Consider the following 16,997-nt stretch of genomic DNA (forward strand, 5'->3'; position numbering starts at 1 on the left):
TAGAGCCACCTGTCCAGCGCTTTTTTCTGCCCAGCTAGTCACAGAGATCAGTAATATTCCTCTGATAGTTTGGCAAAAAGAGGTTCAGAATTAAGCTTTCACTTCCTCTCCTCCTTTGACTGACATGCTGAAGTTAAGAGGCACTAGCGTGGCGAAGCTGTAACATGACATCAAACCACAGCTCGTGTTTTCTTCCAGACCTGTCTAGCCCAGCCCTGCCTGCTGCTTAACACCAGTCGTCCATGAACGGCTCTTACCGCTGCACTTGTTTTTCCTGAGTTTTCTGAGAGGACAGCTCTCTCTGATCCTCAGCATGCAGGCGCTGTGCTTCCTTCTCCCCGTAGAGCTGCTCATACTCTCGGCCACAGCTTTCTCTTTAGTCCCAAATGTTGTTTTTAATGGTGTTTAGCCTCTCTCGGAGGGTCAACCGTCTCGTGTTTCTCTGTAGTCTGTCGTGGAAAGTAAGCGAGGATATTTGCCCTCCGACAGAGCCGTGACCTGTAACCCGTCTAACAGGTTCAGAGTTTTGGCTTGAGCGAGCTGAAGCGGTGAAATCATGGCGAGTCACAGCACATTTGAGGAACTACCATTAAAAAAAACACACAGACACGTCATTGTTGCAATCTGTCTTTATGTCAGCCTATAGGCTAAAACGTATTTCCAGTTTATAGCGCACTAGAGAGAAAATATCTACATTCACAGTTACAATTCATTAACAGCTTACATACTACACATATGCTTAACAAGGTAAACCATGGAACTACAGTGTAATACACTCTCTTCAAGACTGTATGAGGTCCCTACAGTGGCCCAGAAAAACTGACATTTGTGCCATTCGTAAATGTATCTACAAAATGTCACACCAACTAGCATTCATCTCAGAGTATTTCACGAAAAAGGGAAAGAATCTGTTCAAAGGCACCCGATGTGTTTCAGATCACTATCTGAGCCGTTTCTTTGTGGACCTCTGCAGGTTTACATGCAAAATGCAAACCCGTTCTGAATTCATAATCCCATCCATGAACACAAGCTCACCCTCTTAACTGGAAGAAAAACAGATCCAAACTTTCTTTCCACCCCAATTTTGCCAAACCCTTGTGCCTTGTTGGAACTCTACATAAAGTCTACCACCAGTCTGATGTGCTGAAATAGTTTGTCTCTGAGCCATAATTTTATAAAAATAACCTAAAGAACTGCATTAAAGCATTTTATACTTTGTTAAATTGTCAAAGTATCCAAACAGCTTTTGGGGCACCGTATGCTTTAAATATAACTGACATAGTAAGGAAACAAAAATAAAGCCAGCAGATGTGGTTTGTGAGAGCAGCTGTAGGAGGAGTTGTGCAAGTTCAGACACAAACAGAAGGTTTAGTATCAGTGTGGGAGGACAGAGCACCTTAATGGATATAAAAGCTCATACAGAAGCTAGCATAAACATCTGAATACCCTTGTTTTGTATAGCTGAAACACAAACATACTTCCAAAAGGAAAAACACATTTACGAGCGCTCTCGTTTTCTTCCGAAAGGGAACACCTTTGTTCTCTCTGGTTCTGGCAGTTTGGCAATTACTTTTTTCTTTCTACCCAAAGAGTCTGATACATTCATTAATGCCATGTCTCCCAATCCCACAAAAAAGTGAGAGGGAAAAAAAAGTCTGTGGAGAAATAAGTATTGGAAAGAAATGAAGACATTTTAAGCAGCGTCCTCAATCCCTGTTCCTTCCTCTTTCTTCCCCTTTTCTTTCTCTTTGCAAAGTCAAAATGGATTATCCTCACAGGAGGCACTGGCAGTGCACTTATTTTTAACATTTTAATTTTATATATGACAAATTCTTTACTCATTAAACCACTTTACATAGCTTCATTTGGGTGGCTAGCTAGCATGTTTAAATAATTAAACATTTCCCAAGTACGTTCTGCATGGTACAGGACATTTGTAAAGGTTTGGTCAGCAAAAGTAGATACTGCAGCCCAAATACAGTTTTCACTGTGAACAGCATTAGTAAAGGGAACCTCACAACTGTAAATATTCACCTGCACAGTTTGAGAAGGGTAGAGTTACTTGCACTGTGCAATACAAAATAGAAGTCGTAGTAATCGTAAAAGCACTAAACCCATGACATTTCTGCTCGGCAGTCTGTTATATTTGCGCTACTGTGTCAAGCTATTTGACCCGATCATGGAGAAGTCATTTCAGGGAAGCTCCACAGTCCACACAATACAAAACAAATCCACAAGAAAAAAAAAATCTTGCAATATTTTCAAACTACACAGAAAGAAAGTGGTACTGATATTTTTCTGACTTTGTGAAATTATAGGAGGAAAAAAAGATAGAATGCCAGAAAGTTAAACCACCTCTTAAACCTGTAGTTAGAAACTTTTACTTTTCTACCCTCTACTTTGTGTTAATGTTTAAGCATCTACTGTAACTGATTTGTACAAATCTAAATGAATTTTACCTCCATTAACTGTTTGTTCATAACCATAATCACTATGATCATATCAGAAACTCTGTATTAATAGTCTTGCCATTTGCCTTAGATCAGGCAGTCCAGCAATCCAACTAGTCAAACTCACAAATGCAAAGAGAAAAACAGATCTGATCATTTCACTGTGCCATTTAAACACCTTCACACTCCTCTCCTACCATCCACCATCCTGTTTTTGCCCCACTAGAGGACTGTGCTGAAGGTGGATGCTTAACATGTGCAATTTAAGTCAATTTAATTAGGCCAGTCCTTTGCAAGCAGGCACTAGTTTCAAAACCTAGCTTGATTTTAAGTGCTCTTAATAGGATGAGTGTCTGCAATGTTTGGGCAATCATTAGAAACTAAATTGTAAATCTAAGCCCCAAGGTCCAATTTGCAAATAGCTGATTTGTCTTTGCCTATCTTTTCTAAGACAAATGAGATTTCTCTCAAAACCTCCTGCCTGCTTGTGTGTATATGGAGTTCATGTAGGTGTAAAACTAGCTCAGTGAGATCAGAAATGGACACAGTTAAGTAAACTCCTCTCCACTCTTAGTTGGTGCTCCTCTAACCCCAGAACCTCTGCCTCTGCTCTGCTTCAGGAGCGGCCAGCTCATCCGGAGTGAAGATTGACCCAGCGTTTCTTTGTGGACCTCTGCAGGTTTACATGCAAAATGCAAACCCGTTCTGAATTCATAATCCCATCCATGAACACAAGCTCACCCTCTTAACTGGAAGAAAAACAGATCCAAACTTTCTTTCCACCCCAATTTTGCCAAACCCTTGTGCCTTGTTGGAACTCTACATAAAGTCTACCACCAGTCTGATGTGCTGAAATAGTTTGTCTCTGAGCCATAATTTTATAAAAATAACCTAAAGAACTGCATTAAAGCATTTTATACTTTGTTAAATTGTCAAAGTATCCAAACAGCTTTTGGGGCACCGTATGCTTTAAATATAACTGACATAGTAAGGAAACAAAAATAAAGCCAGCAGATGTGGTTTGTGAGAGCAGCTGTAGGAGGAGTTGTGCAAGTTCAGACACAAACAGAAGGTTTAGTATCAGTGTGGGAGGACAGAGCACCTTAATGGATATAAAAGCTCATACAGAAGCTAGCATAAACATCTGAATACCCTTGTTTTGTATAGCTGAAACACAAACATACTTCCAAAAGGAAAAACACATTTACGAGCGCTCTCGTTTTCTTCCGAAAGGGAACACCTTTGTTCTCTCTGGTTCTGGCAGTTTGGCAATTACTTTTTTCTTTCTACCCAAAGAGTCTGATACATTCATTAATGCCATGTCTCCCAATCCCACAAAAAAGTGAGAGGGAAAAAAAAGTCTGTGGAGAAATAAGTATTGGAAAGAAATGAAGACATTTTAAGCAGCGTCCTCAATCCCTGTTCCTTCCTCTTTCTTCCCCTTTTCTTTCTCTTTGCAAAGTCAAAATGGATTATCCTCACAGGAGGCACTGGCAGTGCACTTATTTTTAACATTTTAATTTTATATATGACAAATTCTTTACTCATTAAACCACTTTACATAGCTTCATTTGGGTGGCTAGCTAGCATGTTTAAATAATTAAACATTTCCCAAGTACGTTCTGCATGGTACAGGACATTTGTAAAGGTTTGGTCAGCAAAAGTAGATACTGCAGCCCAAATACAGTTTTCACTGTGAACAGCATTAGTAAAGGGAACCTCACAACTGTAAATATTCACCTGCACAGTTTGAGAAGGGTAGAGTTACTTGCACTGTGCAATACAAAATAGAAGTCGTAGTAATCGTAAAAGCACTAAACCCATGACATTTCTGCTCGGCAGTCTGTTATATTTGCGCTACTGTGTCAAGCTATTTGACCCGATCATGGAGAAGTCATTTCAGGGAAGCTCCACAGTCCACACAATACAAAACAAATCCACAAGAAAAAAAAAATCTTGCAATATTTTCAAACTACACAGAAAGAAAGTGGTACTGATATTTTTCTGACTTTGTGAAATTATAGGAGGAAAAAAGATAGAATGCCAGAAAGTTAAACCACCTCTTAAACCTGTAGTTAGAAACTTTTACTTTTCTACCCTCTACTTTGTGTTAATGTTTAAGCACCTACTGTAACTGATTTGTACAAATCTAAATGAATTTTACCTCCATTAACTGTTTGTTCATAACCATAATCACTATGATCATATCAGAAACTCTGTATTAATAGTCTTGCCATTTGCCTTAGATCAGGCAGTCCAGCAATCCAACTAGTCAAACTCACAAATGCAAAGAGAAAAACAGATCTGATCATTTCACTGTGCCATTTAAACACCTTCACACTCCTCTCCTACCATCCACCATCCTGTTTTTGCCCCACTAGAGGACTGTGCTGAAGGTGGATGCTTAACATGTGCAATTTAAGTCAATTTAATTAGGCCAGTCCTTTGCAAGCAGGCACTAGTTTCAAAACCTAGCTTGATTTTAAGTGCTCTTAATAGGATGAGTGTCTGCAATGTTTGGGCAATCATTAGAAACTAAATTGTAAATCTAAGCCCCAAGGTCCAATTTGCAAATAGCTGATTTGTCTTTGCCTATCTTTTCTAAGACAAATGAGATTTCTCTCAAAACCTCCTGCCTGCTTGTGTGTATATGGAGTTCATGTAGGTGTAAAACTAGCTCAGTGAGATCAGAAATGGACACAGTTAAGTAAACTCCTCTCCACTCTTAGTTGGTGCTCCTCTAACCCCAGAACCTCTGCCTCTGCTCTGCTTCAGGAGCGGCCAGCTCATCCGGAGTGAAGATTGACCCAGCGGAGTCAGCCATGAAGATGAAGTAAAGGTTAGCCACCAACATGGTCAGCATAGGCCAGAAAGAGAAGCCAAAGCCAAAAGCCCTTATGCTGCTGCCCCATGCAGCTGCAATCCAGTACACCAGCCTGCAGGGGCCACAAAAACAGTAAGTGAAGATCTACATTGTTGAGTTATTTCAGTTTGATGTTTACATTTCATCCTATCTGAAGAGGTGTGCCAAGAAAAATAAAAAGCAATGACAGAGAAGAACCACTTTTGGTGCTCTAAATAAACCTTTAAATGAATGTTTCCATTTTTGTAAATGAGCAAATTTTTGAATTTACATTTTATATGAGCACATATGAGAAGATTTATTTAAAGGTATATAAGCTCCACATAATTTAAAGGTTCTTTACCAATTAAAAGATTTTCCCTAGAAGTACACAACAAAGCTTAGAACCATTTAGGAAACATTTCTCTTCCCAGAAATGTAAAAAGTCTATCCTTGATAATGTTAATAACCAGGTCTTTACCTAGTCTTAGTTTACCACAGCTTTGCTTATTGGTATGTAACCAATATGTGAAGTAGTAAGGGTCACATTACCTGCCGAAGGCGAAGATGATGGTGAGGAGGGGGACCAGTTTGAGCAGGTTCTGGCTCAGATAGGCAGCCATTACACCCAGCTGCAGGAAATACAGAAGGAAGAGGGAGATGGAGTCATCCACAAAGCGCCGGTGGATGATCACCTGTTCAGCGTCAGTCTCTCCATCACACTGCGGCTTCAGGGAACGGTACCGTAGACGGGACACACCCAGCACAAACACACCTAAGAATGGGAGAACAGTGACAACTGAAGTCCGATTCTAGTTGGATTAGTTTACATAGTAGAGGTTTTTATAGACATCTATGATTTTAGACAACATCCAGTACAAATCCACAAAGTCTTTTTACATTCTGACATTAACAGTTCCAAAACGAATGACATACTGTAATTAGCTGAACTCAAAGTTCCCTCAGTGTTAGTAGTGGACCTCACACTAACTTCATAAAAAAATACTGCTAATATTCACACTGTGCACCATGTTGTTATTGACTGTCAGACACTTACAGATACTTTAGCCTGTATGGATCAGTGCCTTACAAATCATGCAAAACCTCAGCTAGTGAAACTACTCTAGCCTGAATAGTGCATAGGAGTGCTGATCTAGTATTAACAGAGTGGAAGAGTAATGTCTTAATTTCTATTTCAAATGAATCAAACTCCATGTCCTTTTAAAACAATCAGAAAAATTCATACACAGTTCACTATGCAACTTTTTCCTTACCCAGTACAATCGGGACGACTGCAAAAACTGAGCAGCGCAGTGTGTAAACCAGCCTTAGGGGAGCACTGTCCATCAGAGGAGCATCAAAGGGCAGAAAAGTGTGGCCTCCCCATACCAGGATGGGGAAAATCAGAGCTGACATAAATATAGACACACCCATTTCCAGCACATCACGGCTTGTTCCAGTACATCCACCTTAAAAGGAAAAAATAACTGATTGAGAAATTGACACTGTTTAAAATTATGGCCTTTTATTTTAAGTCAACTGAAGAGGCAGCCTACTACAGCAGTTCTCTGTACTGCACCTGGAGCACTAGTGCACATTTTTCTCCTGCTCCCAACACACATGATACAAACACTGAGCTAATTAGCAAACAGGAAACCACAACAATATGCAGGACAGTGACACTCCAGGACCAGGACTCAGAACCACGGCCCTAACATATATGTGGCATTTAAAACATTTAAACATTTTCTGAAACCACAGAAACCAACAGCTGATTATCTTCAAGATTAAGTTGGAAATGTTAAACATTATGCTGCTTTGGGGTAACCATGCTGGTGTTGGTTACTGTTTTGAACAGAAATCTGTAAACCTTAAAATTTAGAAAGTTACATGTTAGGTAGATAAAATGTCAGTGCGTTTTAAAGATTTCCAATTACTAACAAATGTAATAAATCACAGAAAAAGCAACCCTTTACCCTAAATGTAGTCTATAAGCTAAGACGCCTTTGGAGGTTAAAGTTTGCTTCTTTAGTTTGTCTCTGGAGATGAGACTCATGTAGCTAACAAGTATTGAAAAAATCTTTTTAGGTGACATAGAATCTCATAATATTAGCTTTGTAGTTCATGTGCTAAACTTAAGAAGCAAACTTTAGATACCAAACACGTTTGGCTGATCGACTACATTTAAAATATTTGATTACGTAAGAGAACTCAGAAGCATATCATTGTTTTTCTAACAAAACTTGTATCTTGTTTCTTATCTTGTCCATCATACTGAACTGTCCACATACTGATACTGTTGTTTTGATAATAGCAATGATATTCTAGCTTATTCCCCTCCCACTTACAGCACTGCTTGTTGCTCATGGTGTAGTCGTGGTAGTAGTCATGTGACAGAGCTGCCTGATGCCCGAGGAAGGGCTTTTTCTCCATGTTCTCCTCCCAGGAGGCCACACTCTGTCTGGGTGGTTCGGGTATTTTGTTGGTGTGCAGGGCGGCCCCACCAGGCCTGAAGACTCCTGCTGCTTTTTCTGGCATCGAGTTCAGCTCCTCCACCTCAATCTCCAAGTGTGCCACCTTCTCCTTCAGCTCTTTTTCGTCTGACTCACTCTCGCTCTCCGTCCTACTCATTTCTCTATGGACCGATGCGCAATCTGATCGAACACTTGCTTCCTCTCCTGCAACATCTGTTTTGCTGCTGTCTAGTTTCAGATCAGACCCTGAATTGTTTCCCATCCTGCCAGGTTGATTAGCCTTATCTCCAGGCCACTGCAGAGTGCTCGGCTCCACATGAGCACTGCTGACCATTCCGTCCACGTCTGTCTTCATCTTCTGCTCTTCTGTTGCCTGGTCAGGTGTGTCGGGTCCTGCTGTCGGTCCTAGAGGGGCCTTGACCAGTGGCTCAGGATCTGCAGAAAGGGTCTCAGACATCCTGATGAATGAAGATGTGGTACACTGGTACGGCTGTCTGTTTCGTTTTGCAGCGGCTCATTAAAGATCATCGAAGGACATCTTTCAGAACAGAGTCTGCGGGATTACATGTGGCCACTCGTAGGATTTCTTCTGTCTGAAATAGAAGCAATAAAAGAAGAATTCAGTGTGGTTGATTATAGAGTTCTTCACAAGGACGTTATGCAACAAACACAGACGTCCTTCCATTTTCCTCAGCTTTCTTTCTTTTCGTGAGTTCAGACAGTAACGTCTACATAAAATACTGAAATGGGATAAAAAAATGCTGTCTAACCATTGTCAGTTTGAGTAATATCGACTAGGCTATCCTGTACAGCATTCCCCAGAAACTAAACCTGTAACCTGTGAGGAAACAACAGTCACGCGGCTGAAGCTGGATGTCTAGTAAGTAATTTTCCCGTTCCACCTTAAACAGCGCAGCAGTTCCATTCAGGCCACTTGTATAAGCAGTCCGACCTGCGGCGCGCTGCTGCACTGTTTTAAGGTGGAACGGAACAAGAAGCTGGCGAATAGGGAGCCAACTTCAGCCTCGTAAAACAGACTATTCACCCGTCTTAAACAAAACGTCAGTGTCTTTTTTTAATATAACAGTCCTTATGTGTATTTTAAACAATCAATATACGGAACATTGAGCTAATTCAAATCCCTGTCTGTAGATTTACCGAGCTCTGGCGGGCCTAACGTAAACGAAGCTTAAGACGGAAGCAGCGTGAAGTAAGGTAGCCCGGCCTCTCCGTTAACGACAGCCAGACGTTCGTCAACAGCCGAGAAGTCAGTAAACTTACTCTGCACTCACCTAAAACCGGCAGAAGGCAGAAGAGCGGCTGTCCTCCAGGCCTGGTCCGTTTTCTCCAACGAAATGTGCTTCACGTAAGTGTCGCTTTGGACTTTCCGGAGCGGGGACCTCAGGTGTGTCCAGGTAGTTTTAAAGGCGTACGCTCTTAAAGGGGAGGTTTCTCTCCCTCCCGTTGAAACCGAAAGCTCCGACTCGCTGTGGAACTCAGTGAGGAGTTCAGAGGAGCTTCGGTTAAATAGTGGCTCCACTAAAATAGAAGAACCTCCAAATAACTCGAGTCGGAGGAAAATATCAGGTTCAAAAACTCTTTTTTAGGCCGTTTTTCCTAAAATAAAAAACAAAAACCTAAAGCTTCAGATAGGGGTGAGCAACAGCACAGCAGCCCTGCAGCTCCAACACAACAGAAGTAAACAGACAGAGTTACAGAGGAGGTGTTCATCACTAAAATGGAACTAAGCATAGATCCTTTAGTCTAAGTAAAAGGGTTATAACTTGAAGATCTAAATTATAATTGTACCTAAGTACAGAGAACTGATTGCACTGGACTAGTCTACCCACCTCAGATTAAAGTGAGACAACACATTGTGTATTTCAGTGCTTCATAATAATCCATAAGTATTTCTGTCGTTCAGATGAATAGTTACACTTGCACTTGAGATTCCTTTGATTTGAAGTACTGCTCTTGAACACTGGCATTCAGTGTCATTTTCAGGTTAATTTCAAGGAGAATCAAGTTCATATAAGGCAGAGTCAAAATCCGTCAGATGTGCCAGACAGTTCCATTATTACTGTGCCAGTAATTCCACTGAATTATGGGTGGAATTACTTGTAGATCTCTCTCAAACTAAAAACAAGTGAGTAAATTCTATTTAGATATTTGATATCTAAAACTATCAAACGATGCAGGAAATATTTGTTTCATGTTCAATACCCAAAGCTGTTTTCAGTTTCTATTACAGCATGATGACCACATTGACTTGTTTACTGTCCAGGCAAAGTACATGTTAATGTAAGAAGTGCATAATAGTACGTAATCTGTTGTGTAGAAACAATATAGAATTGTTTGATTTTTAAGTGAATGTTGAGAAAGTTGTCTGAGTTTCAAAACCCAGTTCTTCACTATGACCAGAAGCCATGAATGAAACATTGAAAATGTTAATGAATGACAATTTCATATTTTGCCTTACAATAAAGAAGGGCTTTGCTGCTCATAAGCAACAGGAAAATACCATTTAGATCATTGTCACATGTGGAGGATTATCATTAAACCTCCATTTACGCAACGTGTCCAGACGTTAAATAACAAACAGAATGTGTAATTTAATGAAGTGCCGCTGCTCTTCATACATTATATGACTCATTACCCTCTCTGTCATGATGGGCTAAATAAACTGGCTCCACAGCACTGACACGAGTGTTAAATGTCCCACTGGGCCGTGGCTCTATAAAACGGAGCTGTCTCTCCCATCCTAAATGGGAGCGAAGGCATATCTGTAAATGTTGACATACAGGGATGAAGATGGATCTGTTAGGTATGGTTTCCCTGTAGCTTTGCAAGAGCCTCTTTCTTCAACAGCACCGCTGAGATTCTTTATTAATAGAGGTCCTATAGTGTTAGTTCTCATTTCTACAGGTAGTGATAGAGGAATATGACGGAGGACTTTCCAGTCTGTATGCAAATTGGATTTGTTTTTACTGCTGGATGGTGTTCTTTGTTAAATAAACATGCTTCAGTGCTGAGTGTTTTGAATCAGGAAAAGAAATATAACTTTCAATCGATACCGTAAAATTACTTGAACCAAAAACCGAAAAGTAACAATCTTTTACAATCTCTTACAAAAGTCGTGTGAATTTCTCATGTGAAAAAAACACGTTTTTAGCACTTCTCATGCACTTTTCATTTTAGCAGGTGTAAAACCACATTGACGTGTGAAATATATGTTCTAATATATGACTTTCCTGTAAGGGATCATCCAGTCCATGAATTAAGCATTTAGAATAGAGACACTGGTGCAAAATAAGGGCAAGGGAACTGAGGGGACATGTCCTTTCCACTTTTTGCAATTACATGACATAAATTTGGGGGCTCGCATGCATGATTGTTACAAAAGGCACATTTCTAAGGCACACCTATTTTACTGATGTCATCTTTTGCAAGAGTGAATTTTCCTTAACGTCTCCAACACCAGTTACGTTGCATTGTGACTGTGAGCTAAAACAGATTTCGCAAATACTGTCTTTCTAAAAAAGTCCACCTTTGGAGGGCTGGTTTGTCAGAAAACATCTGCCATCTGAAACAGACCATTCCTCATATGAGGACATATTTCTGTCTATTATTACCTTTATTTATTATGCCTTTCTTGCTGAATTCATTGTATTTCAGTGACAAAAAGAAATCCACCACTGTAAAGGTCAAGAAAGTGAAATGAACATGCTCTAGAAAATACATTACATTATTCATTACATTATTAATATTGTTTGTTTTTGTTTTTCTCTATTGATTTACAAGCCATTAGATATATCGCTGCTGTCGGTGGGGAAAAAAATGTTTCAATTTTTGACAGAATTTGAAAATGCCTGGTTCCTTTTGCATTATATGCATATCATGATAAATAGACCAAAAGAAAAAGGAAGAAGAGAGAAAAAGTCTGGTTCCACTGACTTACATTGAAAACAAAGTATGTTTTTTTCCTTCTCCTGTAAAGTTCTCATTTCACAGATATGAGGTTTTGTTCCAACAGCAGCGATGTGACAGTGTGGTAACACTAACTGCATGTGTACTTTTTCACTTAGTTGACTTAATATATGGTGGTGCTATTCAAGTGTTTTTATGTACCGGCTGCTGTAACAGCGTAATTTCCCTCAGGATCAATGAAATTCGATTTCTTTTGTACCTGTACATTCCCTTTTTCCTCATTTTGCCAAATATTTTTACAAATAGCTTCTTAAAGCATGTTTTAAAAAACTAAATCTAAGTGCTGTGGGAAGCACAACCTAAACAAGACACACCCAGCTTCAGCCATCCTGAAGTCATTCAGTCAATGAGAGAAATACATTTATCTTTATTTGGAAACAAATATAAAAAGCACAACAAATGCAAGACCCACTTGTGGACCACATGGCATATGGTCTTTCTGAAAAAACTAGCGTCTGTCAGCATTAAGTATCTAATAGATCACACACACGCGCACACACCACTCAGCAAAAACACAAGGTGCATTATAACGTTGGCCATCATTCTCCACACTAGTGTGCTGTGGCAACAACTGTCCTCAATAGGGACAAGTTTAAAACAGAATAATCCCACCTTTACAGACCCTAAAGCAGTAGCTAGCAGTGAAATGAAATAGAAACAGGCACCAAAATGGCAAATTCTGATCTGGTTTGCACAAATTCACACGTCTTGCTTATGTGAGCTTTTTTGTTTGAAAAGCAAAATAAAACATGGAGTAAATCTAAACACGGCTTTGCACCAGAGAATTTGCGCAAACACTAATGCACTGATACCCTGCGCACAACATTAAAAATTCACACCAGTTCGTTTCATTATCAGCAAAAAACTGTTGAACAATATGCACAACATCAGACGCACCCTATTGAAGCACACTGCAGGTAGAGTGAGAAAGAGTGAGAGAGAGGGAGAGAGAGAGAGAGGAATAGATAGAGAGAAAGAGGAATAGATAGAGAGAAAGAGAGAGGGGAACTGGTCAAAGTGCTCATTCAGATGCCCGAAGAGGGTGGTTGGTCATTACACTGATTGACATTTAGCTTAATAACAGCAAGGCCAGTTTTTTTTTCTGGCAGCTCTGTAAACACACTGAATCATAAGGCTGAAAGCTCAGGACTTTCTCAACAAAGAGCTCAGAGGATTCCACAGTCCCTAAACCAAAGCACTTTATAATCCTATCAAGGTAGTACACTAATAAATTCAGTAAAGGATTAACCTCATTTTGAAGAAAAAAAACCCCAAAACTATTTATACACTGCATGGACAAGACATAAGTCCGCCAAATAGCTCACCCAAATGGCCTGTGTCAGGCAATTGGCTAGTTTTAGTTACAGATGTGTCATCGCTAATACTTTTCAGAGGAGCTGGACTTGACATCACTTATCAGCTGTGGTGAAAGGTGTGAGGTATAGTGCTGGCAGTGAAATATCCATTAAGAACAGATGGAAGAGATGAGAGGGTTTTAGAATACATGACTTGTAAAAATGACACATGCCACCAAACACACGCTGCCAGCATGGTACGGCAGTACCATGCAGATGTTGGTCTACTCTGTAGTGAAGACGGTGAGGTAGCCATCGCATGGCACCATGACACAAGTCCCTCAGGCGATGCGGTAGTCAAATGTGTCTTTCTCCATATAGTCTGTCCATGTAGAGGAAGGCATGCTGCTGTAGGGGTCCAGCAGGATCCGAAAGCAGCGCACAATCAGCAGGCCCAGGAAGATGAAGAGGAGCAGCACAAAGACAAAGGCTGCCTTCTGCTCCAGGGTGAGGAAAGGGATGGGCTGAGTGGCCCCGGACGCAGACAGCGTGCTGCTGTGGAGGTGCTCCGCCATCCTCAGCCCAGCACACGCAACTCCGTAAACCCACCAGCCGCCCTCAGCGTGGGCTCTTCATGGCGAGCCTCAGATTCAACAAGTCCCCTGTTCAGAACCATTTTACATTCCATTAGCTTAGGAAAAAGACAGCAATATTGCAAAAGACTATGACAAATATGATTGGGCTTCGTTTTTGTAGAATGAAGGTTCTAGAATGAAGAATATAAGAGCACAGAATGTCCTAGACTGAACTCAGTGGTCTTTCTCATCTTAGCAGAAGAAGTTAGGACATAAAGAACATGTCCTAAGGAAATTATTCTGCTCTATTTATATACTCTATTCTATTACTATTCTACTTGAGTGAAAACACATGGCTTCATATCTAATGCCTTATACCAGCTTATATAATTTCAGCATGTGTTGCCATGCACTTAAGGTTTTCATTAACGTGGACTCTTTGAATGATCAACATAAATTATGAAAACACATCATGATAACTGGCTTCTTGTCTGAGCAACAGTGAACGCATTTCCCTTCACATCTGCATATCCGTAAGGGATTCAGACCATTTCTAACTACCTTAGATTTCAGTGGAATGGCATGAAAAGGGCAACATGCAATTGTCATGTCATTCAATTGAAATGTTCTGCCCTGCTGGTGGTCAGTGACCCTGCATCGGTACATTTCTTTGATGTCAGTACCCAATAGCAGAAATAAGAGCCCTGGCACTCCCTGTCATATTTCATGTTTTCGTAATGTAGGAGTGTTTTGAATGTGCCACACGTAACTCTCAAACTCACACAACTGTCACAGGATAAAGAATCTCACTATAATCCCACATACAGTCATGACTTTACATGTGTACACAGCACAAATTAAAGCGTAACTGACGCCCATGTGCCTTCGTGTCTCTGTTAATACAATTATATGCAACATGCTCCAGCATGTGTCTGCCCTTCTGTATATGTCACATTCACATACCCATGCTTATACATTCTAGCAGCTAATGGCTTCAACTAGGCTTGTAAATGTATGGAGTTGAATGGATATGAGCTCCATGTTCTATTCCACTAGCAATCTGGAGAATCACTCACTTACCTGTTGTGGAGGAGCAGCTAAAAAAGATCCGTCAGAAGCAGGAGGCAGGCGGACACCGAAAATAAACGAAGAGGGGCTGCTTTTCCATTATGGCTGCCTGCCTGAAGACATATGTCTGCTCAACTTTTTCAAACCCCAAACCCTCGATTCATTCAGGAATCAAAATAATAGCTTCCCTTCCTTGCTTGCATCCCTGGCTTTTGTTGTCCAACTCCCTCTCCCCTCAGCAGAGGAGTATGTGGTGGTGTCACATCACCCATAGCAACCAGTTGCCATAGCGATTCCTCCAAGTGTGTTCGGCGAATGCTGGGCGAGCGAGAGCGATGTGTGATCCAACTGAGGCTCACTGCAAATCACTGTTTCACTGGAGCATGAAGATTCAATAAGGGCTTAGAGATGTGTCATATCAACACATGCTAAATATAGTCAGCATTTTCAACTTTAGGCTTGACCACATTAAAAATACATTTCCATTTGCTCTCTCTCACATGTTGGTTGCAGTGGTACTCACAGGGAAATTCACGTTTTTCACTGTTGGCCAAAAAAAAACAAACTGCTAAATGATTCGGAAATATGCAACAGCAAAGCCTATAATGCGTGGAACTGCATACATATCTAAACACCCTGATATCCTACATCATAGTACTGGTGCCCACTTCATATAAAGCTAGCTGTTAAAACATGGATGCTTGGGAGGCCACTTTTTTCCATCCCTTGAATGCTAAATGGAGAAGCCAGTAATAGTCAGAGTTTTGGATTTGAGCTTTTTATTAAATTTAAAATTGGCTATGAAATTACTCTTCTTGTGCTTTTCCTTAAAGAGGAACAAAACAAACCCAGCTTGATTATTCTTGTAGAGTACTCGTTTAAGCACTATCCTTCATCTTCTTTCTAATTATAGTTGGTGTAACATCAGTGCGTAGGATAAGGCTGCTTGACTCCAACTACACAGTTTAGTGTCTCAAACACACCTAATGTCAGCCATGACTGCACATTTGCTGCTCCTCTCTCCTTTGCATTTTGTCACCGCATATGTCTAGAGTATGTGTACGATTTTAAAGAATGTGAGTGTTCTTGAGAAAATCTTTAATAGTTTTGTAAATTTTTCAGTAGGGAGGGAAGATGATGGATATTGTGGTGTCCAAGCAAGGGACCAGCCTTTCTTGTCATGACACAGAAAGCTTACATGCACCAGCTAGACAGATTTAGATTTGCTCATTTTGGACCACTTTTTATGGTTACATAAAATTGCTGATGCATATTACAAGCTCAGTAGGTTTATATCCCAACTTAATAATATAGACTTTGTAGATATCATCAAGTTCGAGATAAAGCAGGCTCATGTTTAGATGCATTTTTCATATGTTTGGATTTTTGCATCATTTCAATTAAGCAGAGGTTTAACCTGTTTTTGATCGGAACCCCCAACAAAACAGGTAAAATGAAACAGAAAATTGCAGAGAACTAAATATATTATCAAATTGATTGTTTCTATATTTAATGTAACTACCATTTTCCTGTATTATTGCTTCCATTCTTTTTGGGAGACTTGCCTGCAGTTTTTGAAAGAAATCTGCAGGGCTATTTTTCCACACCACTAAAGTTCCAGGCTTGAAAGTCAGTTGCGTCACCTCACAATCCAAGTAATCCTAAATACATTCAATGATGTTGAGGTCTGGACTCTGGGCTTTAAGAACACCAGGAGATTCTTTGTTTGATGTACAAATGAACTTTCTTTCTGTCACTTTTCTTTGTGCTTCCCTTTCTCAGTAACAGGTTCTTGACAGCTTCATGTTGTTTCAGACTCGTAGTTTTTGGTTTTCTTTTCAAAGTAGAAGGATGGACAGAAACACCTGTTTGATTTTTGTTAGATCTGAAGCAAGAGTGGAGCTTAATTTTTTTCCTCTCTCTGCTGTTTATCTGATGGTGACAGTTTTGGTGTCTACCAGGTCTTGCATGGTTGTTAGGAGACCCATTTTCTATATACCTCAGAGTCATTTTATGAACAGCCATTTCAGAAATGCCTTGTTTTCCATGTATATTCCCATGACTTTCCTCTGTCTTATACAAGTGGGTTATCTTCTATCTAATCTTCTCAGAGATATCTCTTGAAATTAATTTGAAATGTGTCTGAACTTGTTCTTAATGCAGCATTATATTTTTTGTTAAACCTGAAAGAAGTAGCATTACTGAGTATGGAGAAATAAATAGCACACTAAAACATGCTGTAAATCATTCTGTAAAGCCTGAAATAATTATTTAAAATAATAATGCTAACATGCTGCCATGTGATA

The 16,997-nt window shown here is 40.1% G+C and overlaps 2 protein-coding genes across 5 annotated transcripts; both read right to left on the minus strand.

Annotated features, from left to right (window-relative positions):
* Positions 1–614: 614 nt before the first annotated feature.
* On the minus strand, positions 615–9,215 carry tmem79b (transmembrane protein 79b). Of its 4 annotated transcripts, none has more exons than XR_005130122.1 (6): positions 9,059–9,215; positions 7,641–8,359; positions 6,567–6,761; positions 5,845–6,067; positions 3,122–5,386; positions 615–965 (listed from the first exon to the last, which is right to left on the minus strand). XR_005130122.1 is itself a non-coding variant. In XM_037537305.1 (6 exons), the coding sequence occupies exons 2-6, from the start codon at positions 8,221–8,223 to the stop codon at positions 3,036–3,038; spliced, it is 1,197 nt and encodes a 398-aa protein (XP_037393202.1). In that variant the 5' UTR covers positions 8,224–8,359; positions 9,059–9,215; the 3' UTR covers positions 615–3,035. The 4 variants fall into 4 exon arrangements, 3 of the variants coding, with proteins under 3 accessions (XP_037393202.1, XP_037393200.1, XP_037393201.1); XM_037537305.1 differs by having other exon boundaries at positions 615–3,102; positions 5,258–5,386; XM_037537303.1 differs by having other exon boundaries at positions 615–5,386.
* A 2,885-nt stretch (positions 9,216–12,100) lies between these two features.
* Positions 12,101–15,043, minus strand: LOC108436542 (cortexin-2). Its single transcript, XM_017713082.2, has 2 exons — positions 14,704–15,043; positions 12,101–13,710 (listed from the first exon to the last, which is right to left on the minus strand). The coding sequence occupies exon 2, from the start codon at positions 13,621–13,623 to the stop codon at positions 13,390–13,392; it is 234 nt and encodes a 77-aa protein (XP_017568571.1). The 5' UTR covers positions 13,624–13,710; positions 14,704–15,043; the 3' UTR covers positions 12,101–13,389.
* Positions 15,044–16,997: the final 1,954 nt, after the last annotated feature.

This window comes from Pygocentrus nattereri, chromosome 3, assembly GCF_015220715.1.
Source record: "Pygocentrus nattereri isolate fPygNat1 chromosome 3, fPygNat1.pri, whole genome shotgun sequence".
Lineage (NCBI taxonomy): Eukaryota > Metazoa > Chordata > Actinopteri > Characiformes > Serrasalmidae > Pygocentrus > Pygocentrus nattereri.

Coding starts and splice junctions, on each gene's coding strand:
- tmem79b (XM_037537305.1), bottom strand. CDS start 8,223: ATGTCTGAGACCCTTTCTGCAGATCCTGAGCCACTGGTCAAGGCCCCT. Junction 6,762..7,640: donor CATGAGCAACAAGCAGTGCT/GTAAGTGGGAGG, acceptor TTTCCTTTTAAG/GTGGATGTACTGGAACAAGC. Junction 3,103..5,257: donor TTCATGGCTGACTCCGCTGG/GTCAATCTTCAC, acceptor AAGAAACGCTGG/GTCAATCTTCACTCCGGATG.
- LOC108436542 (XM_017713082.2), bottom strand. CDS start 13,623: ATGGCGGAGCACCTCCACAGCAGCACGCTGTCTGCGTCCGGGGCCACT.